Source organism: Terrapene carolina, unplaced genomic scaffold (genome assembly GCF_002925995.2).
Source record: "Terrapene carolina triunguis isolate 2854851 unplaced genomic scaffold, T_m_triunguis-2.0 Scaffold112, whole genome shotgun sequence".
Lineage (NCBI taxonomy): Eukaryota > Metazoa > Chordata > Testudines > Emydidae > Terrapene > Terrapene triunguis.
Window position 1 is genome coordinate 22,266,104 of NW_020664463.1, and position 22,430 is coordinate 22,288,533.

The 22,430-nt window shown below is 47.5% G+C and overlaps 1 protein-coding gene across 1 annotated transcript in view; it reads left to right on the top strand.

Moving 5' to 3' along the window:
• Nucleotides 1–11,121: 11,121 nt before the first annotated feature.
• Nucleotides 11,122–22,430, top strand: part of LOC112119394 (TRPM8 channel-associated factor 2-like) — a 44,481-nt gene continuing 33,172 nt past the window's right edge. The window contains 2 exon segments of the mRNA XM_029911670.1: nt 11,122–11,140; nt 18,910–19,543. Of these exon segments, the coding sequence (XP_029767530.1) occupies nt 18,927–19,543 (617 nt within the window). The 5' untranslated portion in view covers nt 11,122–11,140; nt 18,910–18,926.

Consider the following 22,430-nt stretch of genomic DNA (forward strand, 5'->3'; position numbering starts at 1 on the left):
GTAATGTGAGCTGCAGCTGCAGGCCCATGGGTGCTTGTGGTTTAATTGCCTCTTTTACAACCCCTTGATTCTCCAGAGATGTACAAGTGCAGGCAGCAGCTCCGCTGGGGAGCAGGAGAGGCCTTGCAACTAGACCTCCCCTCCCCTCTGTCCTTGCCCTTGAACTCAGCCTGGTGCTGCTGCTGAGGGCACGTGGGGAGCTCCAGAAGATGGAACAGGATCAGCTGGCTGTATGGGAAAGTGAGCACAAAGCACTCCCAAAGGCAAACGTTGAGCAAATCTGCAGAGGAAAGCTGTCCCTCTGGAAAAGCTCTCAGTCCCATGCCCCTGCCACGTTCCCCCCAAGTCTGCACTAGTGCAACACTCTGCAAAGCAGCCTTGCCCCCTCCTGACAAGCACTGGCTAGCTGCTTGGGAGCCCCACTTTACCAGCTGATGGGCTGTATGGACACAGATGCTCAGTGGCTTTCACATACTGTGCCCATGTAACTGAGTGCCATGATAAACAAAGGCAAACACAGCACCATTCCCATCATCTGCAGGCAATGCCAGGAGCACAGCATGAAAAGGGGCATATGTCTCTCCAGGGGCCATAGCAGAGGGGCAGCCACGGAGACCAGTACTGTTAAATACTGTAACTGAGTGGGGTCCCTTGGGATACATCTACACAGCGAAAAAATATCCGCAGGAGCAAGTCTCAGAGCCTGGATGAATGGACTCAGGCTTGCAGGGTTTGCACTACGGGGCTAAAAATAGATGTGTAGATGTTTAGGCTCTGAAACCCAGTGAGGGACAAGGTCTCAGAGCCTGGACTCCAGCCTGAGCCCGGATGTCTACACATCTATTTTTAGCCCCATAGCGTGAGCCCAAGTCAGCTGACTTGGGCTCTAAGATGTGCTGCCGTGGGGTTTTTTTGCTGTGTAAATGTACCCTTGGAGACCAGCTTTGCTGTTGGGATTACACCAGCCACTTACACTATCTTAACCCAGCCACCCAGCTGGAGAGGAAGTGCAGGGCAGTTTGCTAACGATGCCCATTTTGACTCAGCCACCTCCCTTCTGCAGCTCATATCTTGTCTCGTGGATCCAACCGGTGTAACTGCAAAGCCACCTACTGTGTGCATGGGGAGAATCACCCTAGAAGGTTGCGCAATTGCCTAGTGATTGAGGTTTAACACCCACTTTACAGAGGAGCAGCTGCCTACACAAGGAGCAACTGTGGAGCACCCAGCCCTCACCTTTTAGACAGTATTGCTTTCTGGTTCTCCCAGCCTGGCACAACGCTCTTTTGTCTGGGTGAATGGAAGAGGGGAGGGATCGGCAAGGAAACCTACCTTATTGAGGTCAGAGCATGTAGGGATGCAGTGAGAAAGGCCAAAAGCCGTGTAGAGTTGGACCTTGCGAGGGGAATTAAATCCAATAGTAAGAGGTTTTATAGCCATATAAATAGGAAGAAAACAAAGAAAGAGGAAGTGGGACCGCTGAAGAATGTAGATGGAGTGGAGATTAAGGATAATTTAGGCATGGCACAATATCTAAATGAATATTTTGCATCGGTCTTTAATAAGGCTAATGAAGGGTTTAGGAATAGAGGGAGCAGGACAGAGGGGAATAAAGGAGGGGGGATTGACATTACAGTATTAGAGGTGGAAGCCAAACTTCACCAGCTAAACGGGACTAAATCGGGCGGACCGGATGATCTTCATCCTAGAATATTGAAGGAACTGGCGCAAGAAATTGCGAGCCCTTTAGCGATAATTTTTAATGAATCTGTAAACTCAGGGGTAGTACCGTTGGACTGGAAAATAGCTAATGTGGTTCCTATTTTCAAGAAGGGGAAAAAAAGTGACCCAGGTAACTACAGGCCTGTTAGTTTAACATCTGTAGTATGCAAGGTCTTGGAAAAAATTTTGAAGGAGAAAGTAGTTAAGGACCTTGAGGTGAATGGCAATTGGGACAGATTACAACATGGGTTTACGAAAGGCAGATCGTGCCAAACCAACCTGATATCCTTCTTTGAGAAAGTAACAGACCATCTAGATAAAGGAAATGCGGTGGATCTAATATACCTCGATTTTAGTAAAGCGTTTGATACGGTACCGCATGAGGAATTATTGGTTAAATTAGAAAAGATGGGGATCGATATAAAAATCCAAAGGTGGATAAAGAACTGGTTAAAGGGGAGACTGCAGCGGGTAGTACTGAAAGGTGAACTATCAGGTTGGAGGGAGGTCACCAGTGGGGTTCCTCAAGGTTCGGTTTTGGGTCCGATTTTATTTAATCTATTTATTACTGACCTCGGAACCGAATGTAGGAGTGGGCTTATAAAGTTTGCGGATGACACAAAGTTGGGAGGCATTGCCAATTCGGAGAAGGATCGGGATATTCTGCAGGGAGACTTGGATGACCTTGTAAATTGGAGTAATAATAATAGGATGAGATTTAATAGTGAGAAGTGTAAGGTGATGCATTTAGGGATGACTAACAAGAATTTTAGTTATAAGCTGGGGACGCATCAGTTGGAAGTGACGGAGGAGGAGAAGGACCTCGGAGTCCTGGTTGATCGCAGGATGACTATGAGCCGGCAATGTGACGTGGCTGTGAAAAAAGCTAATGCGATCTTGGGATGCATTAGGCGAGGTATTTCTAGTAGGGACAAGGAGGTGCTGCTTCCGTTATACAAGGCGCTGGTGAGACCTCATTTGGAGTACTGCGTGCAGTTCTGGTCTCCCATGTTTAAAAAGGATGAACTCAAACTGGAACGGGTACAGAGAAGGGCCACTAGGATGATCCGAGGAATGGAAAACCTTTCCTATGAAAGGAGACTCGAGGAGCTCGGTTTGTTTAGCCTAACCAAAAGAAGGCTGAGGGGGGATATGATTGCTCTCTTTAAATATATCAAAGGGATAAATACCAGGGAGGGAGAGGAATTATTTCAGCTCAGTACTAATGTGGACACGAGAACGAATGGATATAAACTGGCCATGGGGAAGTTTAGGCTTGAAATTAGATGAAGTTTTCTAACCATCAGAGGGGTGAAATTCTGGAACAGCCTTCCGAGGGAAACGGTGGGGGCGAAAGACCTCTCTGGCTTCAAGATTAGGCTAGATAAGTTTATGGAGGGAATGGTTTGATGGGATAACGTGATTCTAGTCAATTAGGCAATAACGTGCCATCGGTGGTAAAATGTGGGACCGGCTGGAGAATCTTGCCTGTATGCTCGGGGTTCTACTGATCGCCATATTTGGGGTCGGGAAGGAATTTTCCTCCAGGGTAGATTGGCAGAGGCCCTGGAGGTTTTTTGCCTTCCTCCGCAGCATAGGGCAGGGGTTGCAAGCTGGAGGATTCTCTGTGACTTGAAGTCTTTAAATCACGATCTGGAGACTTCAACAGCTGAGATAAGGGAAATTGGGTGGGTCAGCTTTTGTGGCCTGCATCATGCGGGAGGTCAGACTAGATGACCATAATGGTCCCTTCTGACCTTAAAGTCTATGAGTCTATGAGTCTATAAAAAGACTCAAAAATCGGGACTATCCCTATAAAATTGGGACATCTGGTCACCCTAGCTCTTACATCTAGAAGGGAATGGATATATTGTGGGATGAGCATGATTCCAGTGGTTTTCTCTCCACCCCCCCCCCCATTCCCTGCTCTAGAAACATTGTTTTTATAAAGCATAAAGTTGTTCTCCCCACAAACTTTATAATTTTTAAATATAAAATTGCACATTATTCATACACATGAATAATATGCAATTTTATATTTGAAGTATTTGTAATGTTCCAAAAACGATCCTATATAATGACAATATTTCTATGTCACAACTTATATCAATCATTCATATAAATTATACTGTTACAGGAAACACACGATGGGACTGGTTTAGCCTTTTGCAAGAAGCAACACTTCCCCAACTGCCCCCACCTTTTCTGCTCTCCCTGCTGTTCCAGGGATTCTCCTCTGCCTGGAACCTAGCAGCTGCTCTTCCAAGAGAAGTCCTGGAGTGGAGTGTGTTGTTGTGTGTGAGCAGTGTGCATTAGGGAAGTGCTGCCAAGGCTCAGCTGCAGCAGGGATGGCGAAGGCTCCACTCCTCCTGTAGTCACATTGTGCTGCTGCTGTGTCTGGAGCAGCCCTCAAAATTGTAGGAATGGAGAAGCTTCTCATGTTATCATGAGAGCTCCCCCTGCAGGCTCCAAAATCCAGTTACTTGCGATTAATTCACAAGAGTTGGTACTACTGAATTTGTGTGTGCTCAGAAAGGGCAATTCAAATATTACCAAAAACTGATACTGCAAAAGAACTTAAGGGTGGTCTAAACTTTAGACTGTAAACTTTGTACCCGGGGGGAGAGAACATTAGGGGCTCAGGCTACACACAGAAATGGCACCAATTTAACTAACTTAGTTTGACATGCTAGAAGTGAGAATTTAGGAAAAGTAGAAATGAAGAAGGGGAGAGGAGCTTGGTGAAAAAGTGCTGTCTGGCTATTCCAGACATAGGGAATGTCATGGAAAAAAACATGGAAGCAGGACTGAAAGAAGAAAATGAAGGGGGCCTTGAAGCTGGTGTCATTGGCGAAGTGAAAGGGATGACACAGAGAGACACAAATAGAGACAAAGGCCGTGATGCTCATTTACACATGCTTTAAGACCTGTTTATACTGCCAGAATATTGTAAAGGAGCCTTCCTGTAAAAAGAGATTCAGGCCCACTGTGAAAGATATAGCTCAGAGATGATTGATATCGGTCCTCAAAAAGAAAAGACAAGAAGTATGCAAGGCAAAGGCAGCCAGTGGAGGTATTCAAAGAGGGCAGATGACTTGAACAGAATTCCAGCTGAGAACAAGGAGTTTGGCAGCTGATTTTGGACAGACTGGAAGAGGAGCAAGGTAATAGAGAGGACAAGTGTGCAGTAGTCAAAGTGGCACACATGAATATAAACTGGCTATGACTAGATTGAGGTTGGAAATGAGAAGGCTTCTAACCATCCAAGGAGTGAGCTTCTGGAACAGCCTCCCAACAGGAGTTGTGGGGGCAGAAAACCTAACTAGTTTTAAGAAGGAGCCTGATAAGTTTATGAAGGGGATTATATGGTGGGATTGTCTATGATAACAGGGGACTGGACTCACTGACCCAGGAAGATTCTTCCAGTCCTATGTCTAAAGTGGAAGAGGACTAGGGTGTGGGGAACTGCTATAACCACAGGAAAAGTGAGGAAGAAGCAGACAATAAAGACAGTGTTTGAAAAGATCAAATACATTTTGAAATACTTTGGCCTATTACAATACAAAATCTTGTAAACATGAAGGAAACTACATTTAAATTATGCATCATTTTTGTTTCAAGCATTTTTCTTTATATTGAATTGCACTTTGCACACCCTTTTCCTGTCCTGCGCCCTTTGAAGTCAATGGCAAAGCATCAGTCCACTTCAGTGAGACCAACAGCAAGTCTCAATCAGTAATGCAAAGTCGTTTTACAATGTAGTACAATAATTATCAGCCTTCTACAGATCAAAAGACAGTGAAAACTCCCTGGTTCTGCTGTGTGGAAAAGCTATGCTGGGAGATGCCATCACACACTCAGTGGGATGCAGGGAAGGTTGGGGAACGTTGGAAGCATGGCTAGTGAGTCCAGCAGATAGGGCATGCAGTGGGCAGTAGTACTGACTGCAGTGAGTCCCCTTTGGGGCTGTGCACCCAGCTGCTGGGCAGTGGGGTAGGATTCTTTCTGTCCCTCCTAAGCAGCCTGTGCAAGTCACTGGGATGCCTGTGTGCTCAGGCATTGGGAATGGACAAGTTTGACCCAGATAGCATAAGCCAGAGGTTCTCAATCTGTTTCAGAACGTGGACCCATGCTGATGGGAGGGGGTCTCCCGTCGGCGTAAGTACTCCACCTCCCCGAGAGGCAGTAGCTATGTTGGTAGAGAAGCCCTCCATTCGACATAGTGCTGTCTACACTGGGAGTTAGGTCGGTGTAACTGTGTTGCTCAGGGGCATAGGTATACCGCCATAAATCGCTAGGGTTATGTAACAAAGCCTCACACGTGGCAGCCCAGCATGCTTGCCTACATCTCAGCTGCAATCTCATGTGTGATGCATTTGGCAGACAGTGGCAGTTTCTCCTCCCGGCTGCCAAGGGACACTGTGGTGTCAATTTCAAGCAGACTCTCTGCCTCCCTTCTCTCTGCTCCCCCGGCTGGCGCACTGCCAAGTGCAGGGTGAAGATGGCTGGTAGAGAAAAGAGGTGAGCAACAGGCAGAGGGGCTGGGGGAGGCTGATGGGGATAGGGACAGAGTGGGAGAGGCTGTGTCTGGTTTCCCCTCACCCCTAATAACCTGCAGGCTCCCACTGCCTCCAACAGCCCTCTCCAGCTTCCCCAGGCTCCTCTCACCCCCGCTGACCCTCCAGTCTCCCCCCCCCCAACAATCCATCTTCCACAGCACCCCAACCCCATCAGCACCTGACTGCTTCCTCCTCCCTGCCTGGTCCCCCTGGCTCCTATCATGTACCCAGTTCCCCATATTCCCTCCCACATCACCTTTCTGCTGAGATATGCAGTAAAAAGGCCCCTTCACCTGCAATCATGGTCTGGGGGTAAAGTTACCACCTGGCCAATATTTGACTGGCCTGGCCAGGTTTTTTTATGTATTTCCCAGAAAAATAATTTAAGCTGCCAGTTTTTTTGTTTTTTTTTTACGGGTGTCTAATGATTTGCATTATCATCACAATACACTGGGATATCTAACGTTAAAAGTTTCTGTGTTCGGCTAAAGGTGCTGCAGTGTTCCAACTGCCACAGTTTAAGAAAGAAAATGATGTTACCAATCTTATCTATATGTGATATCTCCCTAGATACTGTCTCTAGATCTCTCTAGTGGTTGAAGTGGAGGGTTGCAGAGTTGCCTTATGGTTGGGGGTTGGAATTGCGGCCGGCTTGCCTTGCGGGGGGCAGAGGGGTGCCTGGGGTTTTGCATTTCAAAGGTGGTAACCCTATTTGGGGGACCCCCGAAGGGGAAATCAGTGACTTTTTCTCACTATTGAGAAATGTTCCATGTGGAGCTGCACAGAACTTAGCACGTATGTATGTGCCCAGCCTGCTCTCCACCGGTCACAGCTGGAGAACCACTGGTGGAAACAGCTATACCATTTTTCCTGTTTTAAAATGATTTTTTTGCATTAGAACAGGCAAATTCTGCTCTCAGTTACATTTATGTAAATACAAAATAACTCCCTGAGAGTTAATGGAATTACTCTAGATCTAAACAGGTGCTGACTGAGGGCAGATCTACACTTAAAAAGCTGCAGCGGTGCCACTGTAGCACTTTAGTGAAGATGCACCTATGGCAATGGGAGAATTCCATGGAAAGCCCCATGACAGATGCAAAGCCTGACTAATTGGGTGCATTTCCTAGCCTGGCAGGTGATGGGGGGTAAGACCTATCACAGGGATCTAAAGAGATTAGAAACAGGGTCGTAAACTAACCAAATAAGAATCAGCTTGCAAACTAATGCATCTGAAAAAAAATCTGAAACAAATATGTAATGGGCAGTAGGGGTGAGAGGGAGCAACAATCTAGACACGACTTTGCAAGGTGATGTAGTAGTAAAAAAGGCCAGTTTAGAGCAGCATAAACAAAGGCATGGAGCAGAGAGTTCCTCTCTGTACAGCTGTTCAAGCACACCTGAAAGACTGCATCCAGCTTTGAGTACCACATTATAGCGGAAGGGAGTTCAGCAAAGAGAAAAAATATCAGGGATTGGAGAGACTGATCTATGAGAAAAGGCTAAGGCCTTGGTTCAGCAAGGTGCTTAAGCTCCTACCTAATTTTAAACACCTTTCCAAATCGGGGCTTAAAAGAGCTAAATATATATAGCTGGGCTAATGCAACAAGGTGGCACATGATAACTATATGCCAAATCTCATTTTGTTATTTTCTTCTTCTTCTCTCTAGCCCCCTTAATGTTTTTTCTCTTTCTGCACGGCCATGTGCAGCTATTCCCTATTTAGTATTATCTACCAGGTTTGCTAACCTGATGTTTACTCCCCTTTCCAGATCATTAATGTAAATTTTAAATAAGACTAGATTCTGCACTGATCTCTGTGGTACCCTACTGGGTACTGGTTATCATTACTTTTGTTTATGGTCTTTTAGCCTGTCTTCCAACCATAAGATAATATTTTTGTCTAAGACATTGTAATTAAGTTTTCATGAAATCCAATATAATTTTTGTTTAAAAAAATCTAAATACATGATCTCTGCTGCATTTATTTCATCCACTAATTTTGAACTTCTACTTTTTAAAAAGCAATTCAAATTGCCTGGGAAGATTTATTCTGTACAAACTTAATTTTCTTACTCCTTAACAGTCTGTTTGCAAATGGATGTACCCAAATGGATGAACATTACTGTCACCAAAAAGGTGAAAGCAGGTAGTGGCAGAGGGGAAGGAGAGGCAGTGAGCGGCTGCCAACTAGACGGTCCCCGGGGTGGGGCCCAGAGTAGTGGGTAGGCCTGCCCCCCTTCTTTGCCCCACTGGCCGCCAAAGGAAGTGGCCAGCCAAAGGACTGCAGTTTGCCCCTGAGCGAAGGATGGACTAGGGGCTGCAGTTCGCCACTGCAATGAAAGGCCAGGTGAAGGACTGTCGGTTCCCCCGGAAGGGGGGGAGACAGCGGAGTTGGGGCACAGCCGGAGGGCCATGCCCTGAAGAGGATGCTGTCTGGGAGTGAAGCCAGTCCCCACAGACAGCGGAGATGGTGGAGAAGCAGTGACTGAGAGTGAGACACCACAAGAGGAGGGCACCCTGCTGACGGACAGAGCTAATTCCCGGAGCAATCAGCAGACGGCGCCACGGTGGTGAGCACAACCCGTTACAGGGCCATTATCCCACATTAGCTGCTGTAACTACAAGTGTGACTGTTACTGGGGATAAAGATTCTCTGGTCCCTATTACAATGCAGGGTTTCAGTGCACGAACCCCACGGCCCCAGAGTCCCAGGAACTGTTGAGTCAGTGTTTTGCTTTGTTTCTTTCCTAGCTCTGCCAGAGCTGCCTCATTCCCGCACGGGGCCCAGAGCTTCCTCACTGCCTGGGAAACTAGCCAGATTTGTCTTACTATTTGTGATCATTAATGATTTATTAGGATTATTAGAGTAGTTGTAAATGACATTTTACTTTTGAATGAAGGAGACATTACCAGTAGAAATAAGAGCTATTAATTATTCTGAGAATTACCCTCATTATTTTTATTGCTCACCATTAGCAATTATACTTCTTAGTAACAATTTAATATTAGTAAAGTATTTACTGTTCATTCTGATCTTTCCCATCACTTTAATCTTGTTTGTTATTCTAGACTAGTTATTATCTTTACCGTTTTCTTTGATTTATTATAATTTATTAGTACACTTATTGTTAATGACCATGTATTAGAATGACTATTATGGGGTTGGGACAAGTGAACAGAGGAAAGGGAAGGCCATGGGCTACTCTCAGATTATTTTTAATCCTCTTTCTGTCTTTCCTGAAGATTGGAGCTACTGTGTCACTGGTTCTGATACTCTATCTTGTCGCCATCTACACCAGGACAGAAGAACAGCCCAATGGAAAGGGCTGACACTAATTACCATCTGTCTGTGTGTCTGGGCTGAGAGGAGAGTGAGTGCTCATCAGTGGTACAGTGAACCGTTGGCATGGGATGGCTGCTCATATACAGGGCCTCTTGTACGTGCCAGCAGAGCTTATAAACTCTTAGGTGCAGCTGTTCATCTGACAGTTTACAAGCCTACCTAGGCCCAATCCTAGGTTTTATTGCCAGCCCTTGGGGAGTGTGATCTAGTAGTTAGAGCCTGGGGTGTGGGGGGAAGTAGGAGTCAGGATTCCTTGATTCTGTTCCAAGCGCAGTGATGGAGAGCTATATAGTGTTTGGAGCAATATAGTGTTTGGAGCAAGTGTATCAGGACTATTGGATTCTGCTGCCACTATCTAGAGGGATTGTGTTTGAATGGGACAGAGTGGGGACTGCTGGGTTCTGTGGGGAGTGCTGTGGGGAACAATTATCTAGTGGTTAGAACAGGGGTCTGGTGGTCAGGACTCTTTTGTTCCATTCCTGCATCCAGTGGGAGTTCTCTAGTATTTATAGCAGAGGAGGCCAGGAGCTCGAACTCCTGGGTTCCTGCTATTCCACCATCCTCCCTCCACGCAAATACACAGCATCCCTCTGCTGCTTTCTCCCCACCACACACACGGCTGCCTGCTGAAGTTTTCCTCCCAAGCCTTCAGATGTATTTAGTGTTTCTGCTTTGCACTATGTGTTCTCTGTCTGTCTCTGCACAGAGAGCTCGTCTGCTTCCAGTTCTTCTGCCTGCACTGGATCAAAAGCATAAGGCTCATTCATCCCTGCCTCCCTGATTGCATCTCTAAATTGAAATTCTAACTCTGCACCATGCCACTGTGAGTGTCCAAACAGATAAGTTCTGTCCTACAAGTTATTGGGCTATATACAGGAGCTACTGGGTAGTTCAGTGGCCTGTATTCTGCAGGAAGTCAGACCTTAAAATCTGTGAATTTGCACAATACAGAACTGCTCTTGGACTCCTATGTACAATGAATCAGCAGTTTACAGCCATCAGGGCTGTCACTTTTAACCAGCAAGAAAAGAGAAACCAACTTGTATGCACCAAAACAAGCTCTTAAAACCTCTTTCTGCTGCCTTTTTTGAGTATGCACTTTTACTGCTTGGTTTTAACATGACCCTGACTGCATCAGGAGACATTAGCAATCCTGAAACAGCACAGTGAATAGAGACAAGCAGTGTCTTACTAGAGGAGTGAGAAGTAAGCAAAACAGTCTGAGAAAAACCTCCTCTGTTAAGTGACATGCTTGTGGGGTGGGATTTCCTGAACTGACAGCCTCCTCTCATGGAATTTTGACACCAGCTGGAGAGGCTGGGAATTCCCTCCCCTGACTCCTCCCCTCTGGCTCCATCACTGTCTCCTCTTCCGTTCCCCTCATTTCCTCGTAAAGAGGACTCTGATTGTGACGGATCTGAAGTCCAAAACATTAATCTGACTATTGGATTGCAGCAGGAAGCAGAGACTTCTGTATGTGAGTGAGTGACTCCCCCTGCTGGGACCCGAGTAGGTGAGAAGGAACTGAGATTGTTTTTCTACATACATGTGAAGGGCCAGGGGAGAAAAGGGCTGTGGAAAGATGTATTAGTGGATTAGTCTCCTAAAGGGGAGAGGGGTGTTAAAACTGGCCTGCACAAAGCACTGGCTAATACTCTAGGACACAATCCTACACGGGCTGAGAGGGGTAAGTGGGATGCACTTGGTGTGATTTAACAGTGAACCAGATCTTTCACATTTCTGTGATTGTGGTTTTCTCAGTCCCTGGGGTGACTCCTATGGTCAGGCTGACAGACCAATGTTTTTCACCTATCAGGGACTTTCTTCTTACCCAAGAGCAGAACTGACCTGGATGAGCTTGTGAGTCATTAAAAAAATCCCCTATTCTTAGTGATGGTTGCCCCAGGAGGGTGATGATACTGCTGTCACCCTGGCCCTTCCTCACTCCATGCACTCCCCAACTCCTGTCACATGATTATTAATTCTTATTTCTATTACTGGAGCACCTAGGAGCTCTAGTCAAGGACCACAACCCCTTTGTGCTAGGTGCTGTACAGACCTCAGCTGTAACCTGGAAACTCTTTGAGGTCAGGACAGAGCCTTTCTTTGTCTTCTGTGAGACACTTAGCACACCTTTGGGAGCTATACAATAATTAATAATTGTAATACTGCTGGTAAAAAGGTGCCAGATTAATTGAGAGCCCGTGGAGATTTTAAATGAAGGGGTGAAGGGAAGGCAAATGCGATATTAAAATTGTATTTTTACATATATGAAAGTCAAGAAATCTAAGTTATGATTGGTGGGATAATGGAGCTATTAAAACAGTTCCCAACTCGTCCACACTGCACTGACATGCAGTGTTTTCGGTAAGTGTCTGTGCAGATCCCTTGGCAGGAGCAGGGCCTTCATGTCAGTTTGTATACCTTAAAACAGGAGGAAGTACAGACTAAGGATTTAGGGCCAGATTTTGGTACTCTTACCCCAAGATGAGGAATACCTTACTCCATGAGTAGTCGCATAGGGTACTTCTCAGTTTGAATAAGGATACATAATCTGACTATTTAGTCTTTAGAGTAAATGACAGGAGCCTGATTCTCCTCTCACTTACACCAGTGTAAATCTGTCTGTGAAGTTACACTAGTGTAAAACTGGTGTGATGGAGTAGAGAATCAGGCCCAGAGAATAACGACTACTTGGTTGCCTTCCAGTCCCTAGCTCCGACACTGGATCATTGTGTGACCTTGGGCAAATCACTTAACTAGAGTTGTGTAAAACTTGCTGGTTTCAGTTCACAGCTTGTGTCAAACTTTTCTCATATTGTGTGGTTTTCAAACTCTGGAGTTTACCTTTCAGTTTAGGGCCCATTGAAGCCCAGAGTGGCAAAGGTGGAGCTCAGAATGAAACCAGCAAGCAGGGTTAAACTCTCTGGATTGGGCACGGTTTCCCTAGGGTTAATCAGTACTGCTCACAATTACTAAAATCACTTTGAAAAGTTTTGAACAGCAACAAAATCTCCGGCATGTTTGGGCAAGATGGAGGACATTTCTTGCACGTCCAAAGACAAGCAATGGGTTAATAGATCCATGACTGTTGGGTGGGGCACGATTTCTGAGCCCCTTGGAGCAGGTAATAAATGAATCCGGATGGAAGATCCTGTTCCTCCACCCAAAGCTGAGTGACTCGCTTTCAGGGCAGCCAAATATTACATGACCGTTCAGTGGCTGATTGTGAAAGTCAGCTAGGTGTGGCTTCAGTGTTTGCTTGGGACAGCACAGGGTGGGGAGGGGCAGCCCTGCCCCAAAGCCTGCTGGTTTCTTCCTCTCCCAGGCATTTCTTTGCCCTGCACTGAGTCAGCACTGGGGGCTCCTGAGTGGCAGAAGCTGATTGGCACCGACTCAAACACCCCACCCCCTAAGCTTTGCTGTTTGGACAGTCTGGTAAGAAGGAGCACTGGCTTAGCGATGGAGGTCGTTTCGATTAAGATTTCGGCCAATCTTTTCAAAGCTGGGTGCCTAAATATAGGCACTTAAATAAGGGTCCTGGCTCCTATCGACTTCAGGAGCATTTGAACATTTTACCTGAATTCTCTACTGCCTGATAAAGGAGAAGAATTTGTTGAAATTCTCTACTGCCTGATAAAGGAGAAGAAATTGCACGTAGGTAATACAGAGTATGTCTCCTGGGGATTAATTCTTTACCTGCAGATCGAGCTCTCTCTCTATATCTCTTTATCTATCTTCAGGGTTTATACTGCCACCTGGCATTGTAGTATCTGAGCATCTTTCATGTAAAATCAAGAGCAATAGCAGTCTCTGGTGCAGTCTCTGGTGCAGTCTCTGGCACATCTCCACGCCACAAGGAAAGTCTGAATGGGAAATTCTTATTGCTGGTTGGGTTTGTCATTTTTTGCTTTACCTCTTTCATGATGTGTAATGGGATTAGTTATGTCAGTAGTTTTTTCCATGTCTAAATATTTTGCTCTGGTGAGAATTGATTCTATTCTTGTCATGTCTTTCTGTTTAAATGACACACAATGCTTAAAAAACCCCCAAACAGACAAAATCCCCTCACCCACCCGCTGAGAAAGGTGATATGTCTTCCAAGTGCTGGAGAAGCAGAAAGGGAGAAGGCAAAGACGATGGAGAGCCTGAGGGTGTGTCTACACAGCATTTTGGAGCCTGCGTTAGCCAATGTCCCAGCCTGGACTGAGAGATTCAGGCTAGCAGGGCTCCTGCAAGTACTCTAGAATTAGCTGTGTGGGCTTGTCTACACTGGCAAGTTTTTTCGATGAAACTAATGTCGCCAAGGAAAAATCGACGAAAGCAAAGTCGCCAAAGTGTATCTACATTTGCTCCCTCTGTCGACAGATCGTGTCCACATTCAGGGCACCTTTGTTGACAGTGAGAGCAATGGACTGTGGGTATGTATCCCACAGTCCCTGGCGACACCATCCGTTGCTAGGTGTTGTGGGAATGCGGAAACAGAGTGTGGCGCATCCTGGGATGTGCAAAATGTACTGTCATGCACCGCTTTGTGTCCCACCCGTCCAAAGGTCTCTGGCTTCTTCGTGCCGTTTTCCCAACTCATTCTTTTGTAGTGCGTGCCAGCATCTGCAGTGAGAGAGGATGGATCCCGCACTTCTCTCCTATGTGCTGTTAGCTGTCATGAGGACATCGCGCATGGCAGCACAGTTACTCGCAGAGTTACTCGCAAAGTTAGCAGAGGATGAATCGCAGGCACCCGAGTGTGATATGGACGGCAGCAACTTATCAGTGATTTATGCATTCACAGAGCAGCTGCATATGTTAGACTGTCATTTTTGGGCTAGGGAAACAAGCACTGAGTGGTGGGATCGCATTGCCATGCAGGTGTGGGATGATAACCAGTGGGTACAGAACTTTAGGATGTGTAAAGCAACCTTCATGGAGCTATGTGCTGAGCAGTCCCCCGACCTGCGGCGCAAGGACAACAGATTGAGAGCTGCACGTCCGGTAGAGAAGCATGTTGCAGTCGCTGTGTGGAAGCTGGCGAATCCAGATTGCTACCGGTCAGTTGCAAATAAGTTTGGAGTAGGAAAGTCCACTGCTGGGGCTGTATTACTCCAAGTGTGCAGGGCAATAAATCGCATCCTGCTGCATAGGACCGTGACTCTGGGAAATGTGAATGAAATAGAGGATGGTTTTGCAGAGATGGGTTTCCCTAACTGTGGCGGGGTGATTGATGGCACAAACATTCCAATTTTAGCGCCAGACCACCTTGCCTCTGAATACATCAATAGGAAGGGATACTTCACCATAGTATTGCAGGCGCTTGTGGATCACTGGGGGCGTTTCACGGACATCGATGCAGGCTGGTCTGGAAAGGTGCATGACGCACACATCTTCAGGAGCAGTGGCCTGTACAGAAAGCTGCAGGTGAGGACTTTCTTTCCAGACCACAAGATCACAGTGGGGGATGTGGAAATGCCCATAGTAATCCCGGGAAACACGACTTACCCCTTACAGCCCTGGCTCATGAAACCTTACACAGGGCACCTGGACAGCAGCAAGGAGCGTTTTAACAACAGGCTGAGCAGGTGCCGCGTGGTAGTCGAATGGGCCTTTGGCCGTTTGAAAGCTCACTGGAGGTGTCTCAATGGCAGGCTAGACCTTACTGAGGATAATATTCCCGTGGTGATAGCCGCGTGTTGCACTTTGCATAATCTGTGTGACTCTAAGGGTGAAATGTTTGCTCAGGTGTGGAGCACTGAGGCAGAGCGCTTGGCTGCACAGTTTGAACAGCCAGATGCTAGGGATGTCAGAGGAGCCCAGAGGGCTGCTATGAACATCAGAGAGGCTTTGAGGAACCACTTTGACAATGAGGGGCAGTAACACGTCTGCTTTGGAGTTGCTTCCCTGTTGCATCCATGTACAATTTTGGGGCCCAAGATCCATGCAACACAATGCTTTAGAAGCCTGTTCCCGAGAGTGAATTGATTGCTATACGCTTTTGTAGAACACAGAATAAAAACGCTGTACCATTAAATACCTTAGCCTTTATTTATTGTTAAAAAGGGTAAAACCTCACAACTATGTGTAGCTCCAACTATCACTGTGCAAGCTGTGAGAGGGGGTGGAGTGATGGGGAAACTCAGGAGTGCTGTGGAGTGAAAAGGAATGTGTGGGCGGGGGGGGGGGGGGGTTGGCAAAGAATTGTGCATTTGCTGCAGTGACGCTCAAACTCGGATCTGCTCAGTCTGCAGCTGTATCAAGGACTTGAGCATTTCTGTCTGATCCTCCATAACTTTTATCATCTGTTCTGTCGCTTGCCTAGCAAAAGCAGCATTCTCTTTTCTGTCCTGCCTTTCGGCTTCCCAGCACTCTTTCCGTTCCCTGGTCTGTCTCTCATCGCGCTGTAGAACCTCGCGGAACATGTCTTCTTTGCTGCGCCGAGGGTTTTTTTCTTATCTGCCGCAGCCGGTCCGCGGGGGTGCATGATGTGTTCTTCAAGGTCTGTGCTGAACAGAAGAGGGATTGTTACATTCCAGCAAACGATTGAAACATTTTAGTAAAAAGGGCATTTTGCTAGTAGAAATCACTTTCTCTCTGAGACTCTAGGCAGGCATACAGCTCGTGAGCATCCCAATCATGGTGAGTTTTGGGAGTGGGGGGAAGGTGGTTGTGCATATGGACAAAAAGGTCACGGCTTGCAGGGCAGCTTTGCAGGAAACTCATTCTAAAATTATCCCATACTTTTTCACAGGCAGCCAACCTGCTGGCTGACATCTCGCTGCTTAGGGTGACCAGGGAAACCAGGGCTCAGCTGCTGAATGCTTGTGACTTTCAGCCCGGTCTATATGCCGCTTTGGTCCCAGCTCCACTGATTGCTAAATGGCATAGTATAGTTTCCTACAGTGGGGGAACTAACAAGGCTGCAATCCCTTGGAATCTGCAGCAGAGGATTAACAAGTACCTCTTGGAAACTTTCCAGAGCTTCTCTCTGGAGGATTCCCTGCAGGTCTCGATGTCCATCAACACCCTGCTTGGCCATGCAGATTAGCTACACATGGCAATGTCCAGCTCACAGAAAACACTACCTGCCTCCCTCTTTTCAGTTCCCTACACAAGCCACAGCAACTTACCCGGACTCTCATCTGCTTCCTGCTCCCCGTTGAGCACTTCTGGAGTGGAGAAAAGTTCCTGGCTGCCTGCCCCACCGGGCGACCCCGCTGGGAGCACCACATCCTCTTCTAGCTCGACTTCTTCATCGACAATTTCAGCCTCTGGATTACCCCCTCTTTCAGCTGCATGCGAAGTATCCACGGAGCTATTGGTGATGGAGGTGGGGTTACCACCAAGGATAGCTTTCAGCTCCTTATAGAAACGGCACGTCTTTGGTGCACCACCAGAGCGATGGTTCACCTCCTGCGCCTTATGGTATGCCTGCCTCAGCTCCTTTATCTTCGCTCTGCACTGCTGCGTGTCCCGATCATATGCCTTTTCCCACAAGCCTTGAGAAATTTGCTCATATGTTTCCTGATTCTTATGGGTCACTCGCAGCTGTGACTGAACAGACTCCTCTCCCCAGGGCCGGTGTAACCACTAGGCGAACTAGGCGGCCGCCTAGGGCACCAAGATTTGGGGGCGCCAAAAAGCGGTGTCTGATGTCACGGGAGTCAGCTGAGTGGGGCAGGACGGGGAGTGAGGCCTCCATAACAAACCCACCCCCGCAATGAGGGGCGCCGCGCAGGACGGTCAGTGGGAGCCTGCGCCGGAGCAAGGAGGAGACAGCTGGCCGGGTGCGGCGACCAGTGCGGCCAAGGGACAGAACTGTTGGGGGAGGCAGGACACGGTCCTGAGCTCAGGTGAGCTTCGCCCTCCAACGCGCCACGCCTGGGGCCTGGCGCAGCCGTCTCCTGGGGCGAGGGAAAGTGAAACTAAACCCCGCAGCGCAATGGAGGGGAAAGAGCAGGCGCAGGTGCCGCTTCCAAACACTGACCCCCCCCCCCAGTGGCACTGTGCCAATGGGGGGAGCCGACCCTGATCCCCAGGGAGTTCCTTACCTGCTCCCTGGGAGAGCCCGGCTCTGCCCTCCTTGCCCCTGGGTCCTCCCCGGAGGGCGAAGTACTCAGAGCCTGGGAACGTTTAGAGACCCTGCAAGCTGGGGGCATTCTCAGCCTCCTCCTTGCTCATAGGTTCACCCGGGCCAGAAGGGACCGTTGTTATCATCTCCTCTGACCCCCTTGTATTAATTCTAATGAACAATGCCACATTATGCAGTATTCATTTTTGAAAGTTTATAATAAGCGATGCTCCGGGGGGAGGGGAGGGGGGGGTGCAAGTTGGAAGTTTTGCCTAGGGTGCAAAATATCCTTGCACCAGCCCTGCCTCTCCCCATATACGGATCAGATCCAACAGCTCAGCGGTGCTCCAAGCGGGAGCCCGTTTGATGCGATGGCCAGCCATGCTCACCTGGGGAGCCACCTGGAAAGCTCCTCTGGGAAGCCAGCAAACAGGAAATGAGATTTAAAAGTCCCGGGGCTTGCAAGGGGGAGGGGCGGGTTGGCCGCAGGGCAGCGGAGTTCAAACCGCTGACCAGAGCGGCAGCAGGGGAATTGTGGGATACTTTCTGGAGGTCAATAAAAAATGGAAAAAAAACCTGTGGTGTCTACACTAGCTGTTTGTCGACAATAAAGGGAGGGGAAAAGACAAAAGTCTCTCGCAGGGGTGGAAGTTTTTTGTCGCCAAAACTAGGCGGGTTTTTTTCGAAAAAAGTGACCCTGCAGTGTGTACACTATCGCTGGTTTGTCGCCAAAAGCCACTCTGTCAACCTGGACTGGGAGGCATGCTGCTGTGGGCTCCAAAATGCTGTGTACACATACCCTGGGCTTATCTACACTTGAAACACTACAGCGGCACAGCTGCTCTGCTGTAGCACTTCAACATAGATATCACCTATGCCAATGGGAGGGGTTCTCCTGTCGCTGTAGCTAATCCAGCTCCCTGAGAGGCAGTAGCTAGGTTCACAGAAGAATTCTTCCCAACCTAGTGCTGTCTACACGGGGCCTTAGGTTGGCTTCACTATGCCAGTCAGGGATGTGGATTTTTCATACCTCTGAGCAACATAGCAGGGTTGATCTAATTTTCTGCTGTAAGCCAGCTCCCAGTGTGTGCAGGGCTGGCACCCTCTTTTGTAAACAAAGCCTATTTGCTGGGGGCTCCTTGTGGGACAATTAACATGGTCATTGACAGTCACTTTTCAGAGTCGAGCTGCACCCTAATAATCTTTTTCCTTCCTGTCAGATAAAAGGAAACTGAAGATGAAGCCCGCTGCCACCTATGAGCTGCTGGTGGATGGTGTTGGGCAGTGGGATTTTACTGGAAATTTTGTTCCTTGTGAGCTGTTGCTCACAGGAGACGCTGCATTCCCGGTGTTGGTAAGCCCTGAGAAGCAGGTACTGATCGCTGTTTCTCACTATGGGAAGGGACGGATGGTGGTCGTTTCTCACGAGGAAATCCTGAAGAATCCCAACTTTTCCCAGTTCCTTAGGAACGCGGTGGACTGGCTCAGACCCTCCCCAGAGGCGCAGGTTGGAGTCCACAGGAGCCTGGATCCTCTCTCTCAGCTGCTCCTAAGGTCCAGCACTAAAGTGCAGCCTGGTGTGGGGCTCAGTGCCTCTCTAGGGGTGTACTGTACAGATGCCTATGACGACGCTCAGGCAGAGGAGCTGGTCCACTTTGTAAAGGGAGGTGGGGGCCTGCTCATCGGTGGTCAGGCCTGGTACTGGGCTAGTCAACATGGTGCGGAGAAGGTGCTGTTTGAATTCCCTGGGAACCGAGTGACCAGCGTGGCTGGCGTGTACTTCACCGGCAATACAGTGGGGCCAGGGATCTTCAAAGTCTCGGGAAAGATCCCAAAGATCCCCTTGATCGTCCCGTGAGTAACACTTATCACCTTTCCCATTATTGGCTTTGCCCCAATAAAGTGAGAGTTTTACATAAATGCCAGAGAAAGGGGGGAAACACCCCATTTTCAGATATCCAGGGTGGTGGTAGTGGTGCAGATCATTATCCGAGCAGGGAAGGGTGGGGGATCCTTTAGTTAATCAAACCCTAAATTAAAAAGAGCGAGGTGTCCTGGCTAGTCATTTGGCACTGGGTTAAGCTATGGAATCCAAAAGGACTGCTTCCCTCCCAAGAGAGAATATCAGCAGGGCCGTGAGGGGGAGGGGGTCATGTCTGTGGGCACTGAGCACTGACTGTCTGGTAGGCTCCAGGGAGTCTATTGCACACAGGATAAGGAGAGCAGTAATAGCCATTCTTGGCCCTTTCTCTTTTCTCAGCTGTGTACTCTAGGGTTGTGTGACGTTGCAGGCACCTCAGACAGAACAGGGAGTGTGACCCGTAGGGTGTCCAGATAGCAAGTATGAAAAATGGGACTGGGGTGGGGGTAATAGGTGCCTATATAAGAAAAAGTCCCAAATATCGTGATTGTCCCTATAAAATGGGAACATGCCTGAGGCATTCATCATGCTCTAAGCTGTTTGAGGAGGAACACAATGCATCCCTCAGCTTCGGGATGCCCCTGCTGCTGCCACAGCTCCCTTGCCAACAACAGGCAACTAGCTGTTTCCCTGCCCAGCTCTCAGGGCCAGCTTGTCCCCTGGATCCCACCTGAGCCAGGCCCTCTCAGCCCTCAGGACATTTCTTCCTTTCTTCCGTCCCCTAGGGATTATGGAGCTCTCTACTGGCTGAGTACTGAACTGAGTAACCCAGCATCCTTCACTGGTTAGCCTCTTTCCCTGCTGCTCAGCCAAGGTGAGGGGAAGCTACTGAGTACCAAGCCAGCAGGTTCATTGAAATACTGTACTATTTAAAACGTAGTTGCAAGAATTAATGGATTTAATCTGCAGTGAGGGGATTTCAGTTAAATGTTAGGAAAAAACTTTCCAATTCTAAGGATAGTTAAGCACTGGAACAGACTTCCAAGGGAGGTTGTGGAATCCCCATCACTGGAAGTTTTTAAGAACAGGTTGGACAAACACCTGTCAGGGATGGTCTAGTCAGTGATACTCAGACTGGGGCTGGCAAGCCGCAAGTGGCTCTTTAATGTGTCTCCTGAGGTTCTTTGCAGCACATGATATTACAACACTGATTTAATTATTAACTAGTCTAAGTTATTAACCAATCAGGATGCTTTTATGCTGTTATTAATCAACTAAGTTATAAACTTGCATGAAGTTATTAACTTCTTTGCCGTGAGAATAATATTTATATACAAATATTTCCCCATCATACTGTTAACATATGAATAGCCCTAAAGTAAATGATATAATGAATTCATGCTACTGTGGCTGTTTTGGGTAATGTTGATCACTAATTTGGCTCCTGAACCACTGATGTTTAAGTATCACTGGTCTAGATGGTCCTGCCTCTAGATGACCCCTGGAGGTCCCTTCCAGCCCTTCATTTCTATGATTCTATATTTTAAAAATTCCAATTAACGAATGTGCTTTAGAAAACAGACACAGAGTATTCCTTATGTTACTTGGATAATGCATCATGCTTTCGGAGTCCCAATCATCTCCCGCTGAAGTCAGTGGGAAGTCTCCTATTGGCTCCGGCAAGAGTTGGACGGAGCCTTTATGACTGAAATGCAGGTATCTTGTGGGTGGAGCCTGGCAGGCAGACTGTGCCTCAGGCCAAGAACAATAGGTGTAAAGGTTTGGGTTTACACAAGAAACCAGACAAGCTCCCAGCTGGCCCGTGCCCAGCCATCTTCGTCCTGCCCCCACTCCCACGCTGTGCCTGGCACAGTTCAGAATCTGGGCTTCTGACTTCCACAAAGTGCAATGGGGTCTTTAATGACCACAAATGTTGCTTTGCTTTTACGACGTGGCCACTTCATTTCATTGTAGTTAAAGCCACAGCTGTTGTAAGAAAATTTTCCCCACAGATTTTTGTCTCCCCAATCCCTTCCCCTTCCCTAGCACTGTGTTATGAAACTCCATTTCTCTCTTCCAACTGGATGACTGGTTTTGTTGCTCTCTAGCTGCTGGGTTTGTTTTATTACAAAGGTAAAGAGAATCTTTGCCGTAGGATGTGGAAAGGTGCTCAGGACACAACTACAAATTAATGTAATTAAGTTACTTATTACAAGTTGCTGATTGATTGTCATGTTCTCACCTGCAGGGCATTGGCAACAAGGTGTGTGGGAGGCTTTCCTCTCAGGAAAGTTGTATGGAGATTATTGTGCTTTGGGAATTTTTACTTAGGGTGGAATTCACCCTATTTTGAGAGTTTAAGTGGGGCTTAAATGGTGCATTCACCGTGTTCTGGCCGCCAGCATAGTTGTAAATTTCACCTGTAGCAAATAAAACTGAGCTTTAAGGGATTGGTGTCATGTGTGGCAAAGAAGCTGGGAGAAGAAATCAAATGAGGAGGCCAGGGTTTTTAATTCCTGCCCTATGGATACACAGGTGTTATTTACTCTCACACTCTATCAAGTGGTTGGTTTTTTTGTTTGGGTGGAAAATTCAGAGGTTCCAGATAGCAGCAGATTCATCACAAGTGACAAAGGGAAAATTAAGTTTGGTAAAATTATACAGCAAAGTCAGGGGGAAATAAAACCACAGCACTCGACACGGTTTTAACTGCAAGAGCCATGCAGGGGCAGCAGAGGGTAAAATGATAAGTATGAGTGAAGAGAAATAGGAGCACTGGGAAGCAGAGGTTAATGGCTAGGAAAAAGGTGGCTACACTTTACAGAGATCAGAGACTTGTTTCAGCCTGAGTCACTGATGTGTATGTGTGGACAGAGGCAG